The sequence below is a fragment of the Triticum aestivum genome, chromosome 3B (genome assembly GCF_018294505.1).
Source record: "Triticum aestivum cultivar Chinese Spring chromosome 3B, IWGSC CS RefSeq v2.1, whole genome shotgun sequence".
Classification (NCBI taxonomy): domain Eukaryota; kingdom Viridiplantae; phylum Streptophyta; class Magnoliopsida; order Poales; family Poaceae; genus Triticum; species Triticum aestivum.
This window is the reverse complement of record NC_057801.1, coordinates 657,479,415-657,482,761: the sequence shown is the minus strand read 5'-3', so window position 1 is coordinate 657,482,761 and position 3,347 is coordinate 657,479,415. Positions and strand designations below refer to the sequence as shown.

Genomic DNA, 3,347 nt, shown 5'->3' with positions numbered 1-3,347 from the left:
GGGGGGGGTTTGTTAAGAAGGTTACGTAGAGGGAGTACATAAGATTACATAGGTCTGGCATTTTCGGTCGGGCCCCTTCCTTCCCGTATTACCAATCCCACACTACCACATCAGCTTATACATAAAAATCCTTACGTAACAGTTTTTTGAACACAGTACAGATGCAAAGCGCTCATACACACACGCATACACTCACCCCTATTAACGCACACATCCACACCCTACCCCTATGAGCAGTGGCGGTTCTAGGCCCCAGGCAGCCAGGGCCTTGGCCTGGGGCGTGGTGGATTATTTCTTTGTTAACTTTAGCATACTGTAGCAAAAATTACACTGTAGATTACTGTAGTTACATTGCTTGCCTGGGGCGTATGCTGAACCTAGCTCCGCTACTGCCTATGAGCACCTCCGAAAGACTGAGCCGGCATATTCATCTTGAAATTTACGAATTCACCATAGGCAATTCGTCGTCAACGAAAACATCTCCTCCCACTGAAAGCATCGTCAGAAATTCTGAAATAAATCCAGTTAGTAGGTCTAGTATTGCTCCGGTTCTACACGGAGCCTAATTGGTGTCTCGTTCCAGCATTTAATCGCAATTGCATTGTGTGGTGCTCCCTGACAAACCGTGGCAACCGTGTAGTTGAGCAGGTGCAGCAGTCGGGTGGAAGATAAGCGTACCTGTCTTGCGTTTTTGGAGTACATCGATGAAATATTAGCAGTTAATTACTAGCAGAAAGCAGGCTTAAAGTCGACAGCCACATAGCAAAAAAGTAGCACCAGGGTTGCGTTTTGCCCTTGGAGCTGCTACAAATGCGCAATCCATCGGCACGTTCCGTTCTGGCACAGCAACCCGACGCAGCATCAACCGACCAACCAGGCGCAGCGTCGCCGATCCAGACCGACAAACGCGCGCGCTAACCCTCCGTAGCAGCAGCAGCAGCATGGATTCCGGTACCGGCATGGGCTCCGGAACCGGCGAAGCAGCGTGGCGCTCGCGCGCGGTGTGCGGCACGGAGTACAGCTGGTGCCGCGCCGCGCCGGGCGGAACCGGCACCACGCTCATCGCGCTCCGACTCTCGCGCGGCGGCACGGCGGCCGAAGCCGCGGTCCGCGCCCTCCAGAGCGCCCACCCCGTCCTCCGAGCCCACCTCCTCGGCCCCGCCTCCAACCCCACCCTCGCCTTCCCCTCCCCCGCACCGCAGCTACGCCTCGCGCCCCAGCCATGTGCGCTCGACTTCCACTCCCTCCTCGAGCGCGAGATCAACCGCAACCCGTGGGCGGCCGCCGCGCCCGGGCCTGACGGTGCCCCGGTGCTCTTCGCCGCGCTCTACGAGCTCCCGCCGCCCGCGGACGGGGCGGCGCTGTTCGTCCTGGTCCACACGGCCGTGTGCGACCGCGCGGCGTCCGAGGCGCTGCTGAGGGAGCTCCTCGCGCTGCTGGGCGGCGCGGGTGTTGGCGGCCCGGAGGTGAAGGAGGAGGCGGCGGCGGTGGAGGCGGGGTTGGAGAAGAGGATACCGAAGAAGGACGCGCGAAAGCCGTTGTGGGCGCGTGGGGTGGACATGGTGGGCTACTCCATCGACGGGCTCCGCGCGTCCACGCTGCCGTTCGAGGAGACCGGCACGGCCAGGTCGACGCAGATGGTGCGCCTCCGGTTCGGCCGTGAGGACACGACGCGGCTGCTCGCTGTGAGTTTGCTTCTACGGGACACACACACACACACACACACATTGGTACTGCATCATACATATCACTGGTTCGTTTCACATGATCATCTAGGCGTGCAAGGAGAACGGAGTGAGGCTTTGCTCAGCCATGGCTGCGGCGACGATGCTAGCTGCACGGCAATCGAAGAAGCTGTTCAACAGCGGCCAGCAAGAGACGTACTCCGTTGCAACCCTCATCAACTGCCGCGAGTTTCTTGAGCCACCTTTGAACGATCACAACGTTGGTGAGCCCTTGAAGCTAGAAGAATATATCTTATTACTGCGTTAATCGTTGCAACAGCTTGACACCGTTAATCATTGCAGGGTTCTTCTACTCTGCTGTCACCAACACCCACAAGGTAAATAGAGAGGGAGGGCTGTGGGCGCTGGCCAGGAGGTGCCATGATGCCCACAGCAACGCCAAGAACAACAAGAAGCACCTCGCCGACATCCGCGACCTCAACTTCCTCATGTGCCGGGCCATCGAGAACCCGCAGCTGACCACGGCCTCCGCGCTCCGGACAGCGCTCGTCTCCGTGTTCGAGGTGCCGTCGACCTTGGACGTGTCTGATCTGCAGAGCATGGCTGGTGTGGAGGACTATGTCTGCTGCGCCACCGTGCATGGCATCGGCCCGTCGATCGGCCTGTTCGACTCTATCAGGGATGGCAAGTTGGATTGTGCGTGCCTGTACCCTTCTCCTCTGCATTCCAGGAAGCAGATAGAGGGGGTGCTTGACAAGGTAAAGATGATTTTACAGGAAGGGAGCAACCCAAGTGATGACAAGAATGAAAACTGCACGTAGTCTTCCCTCCATTACACGAAGGGGGGAACGGAATGATGACCCCCACCTACGTTGCCAAATCACCAAAAAAATTCATGCATCATTATTTACACACAAGCCACATAAAAATGGGACTAGCTAGCAGACAGTCGACTGAAAATTTATTTGTGTCAGTCAATTGACCAAAGCTTGGTTCAGTCGATTTGTGTACTAGCCAAGTTTCTCTTGGGCCCGGTGCATGCTGCTCCTTTCACCAACTAATAACAGTAACGCTGCGTTGCCGAATACTTTAATCCCACAGTACTGTACCATAAGCAAGTTGTGTTATGAGAGACACGATTGGATTGAACACTGATTGGTGTATGGTATGAGATTTTATACATGCGTACAGAAAGATTGCTAATGCATACTTCCAGCTGAGATTACACCAAGTTGACCATAATCGCTAAACAAGATCTAAAACCAAAGCTAATACAAAACTAAAATCAAACCAGTTTTTTTCTCTAAGAAATAATGAATTAAGGACATTGGTATTACATAAAAGAAGAAAGAAAATGTATAAACACATAAAATAAACAATGAGAGAAAATTGCACATGATAGACATAGAAATTGAATTGTTTCATAATATGCAAAAGTAAGCATATAGTAATGCAACTTTTAGACAACGGTAAGAACCGCACACACATTGCATTAAAATTGAGTGAGTGTTTATCCATGTTATGAGGGCAATTATTTGATAGGCGCTTAGTTTTTTACAGCCTGGCTTGAACCCTAAAAATAAAAAGAAAATCATATAATAGTGGAATGATATCGGCATTGCCACTAAAGAAATAAAATAAAATACAATAAAAACAAAATCA

General features: G+C 52.5%; 1 protein-coding gene across 1 annotated transcript; it reads left to right on the top strand.

The window, feature by feature from the left end:
• The first annotated feature begins 769 nt into the window (after positions 1-769).
• On the top strand, positions 770-2,863 carry LOC123065981 (uncharacterized). Its single transcript, XM_044489159.1, has 3 exons — positions 770-1,685; positions 1,777-1,948; positions 2,028-2,863. Exons 1-3 carry the CDS (start codon positions 942-944, stop codon positions 2,504-2,506), a joined length of 1,395 nt encoding a protein of 464 aa, XP_044345094.1. The 5' UTR covers positions 770-941; the 3' UTR covers positions 2,507-2,863.
• Positions 2,864-3,347: the final 484 nt, after the last annotated feature.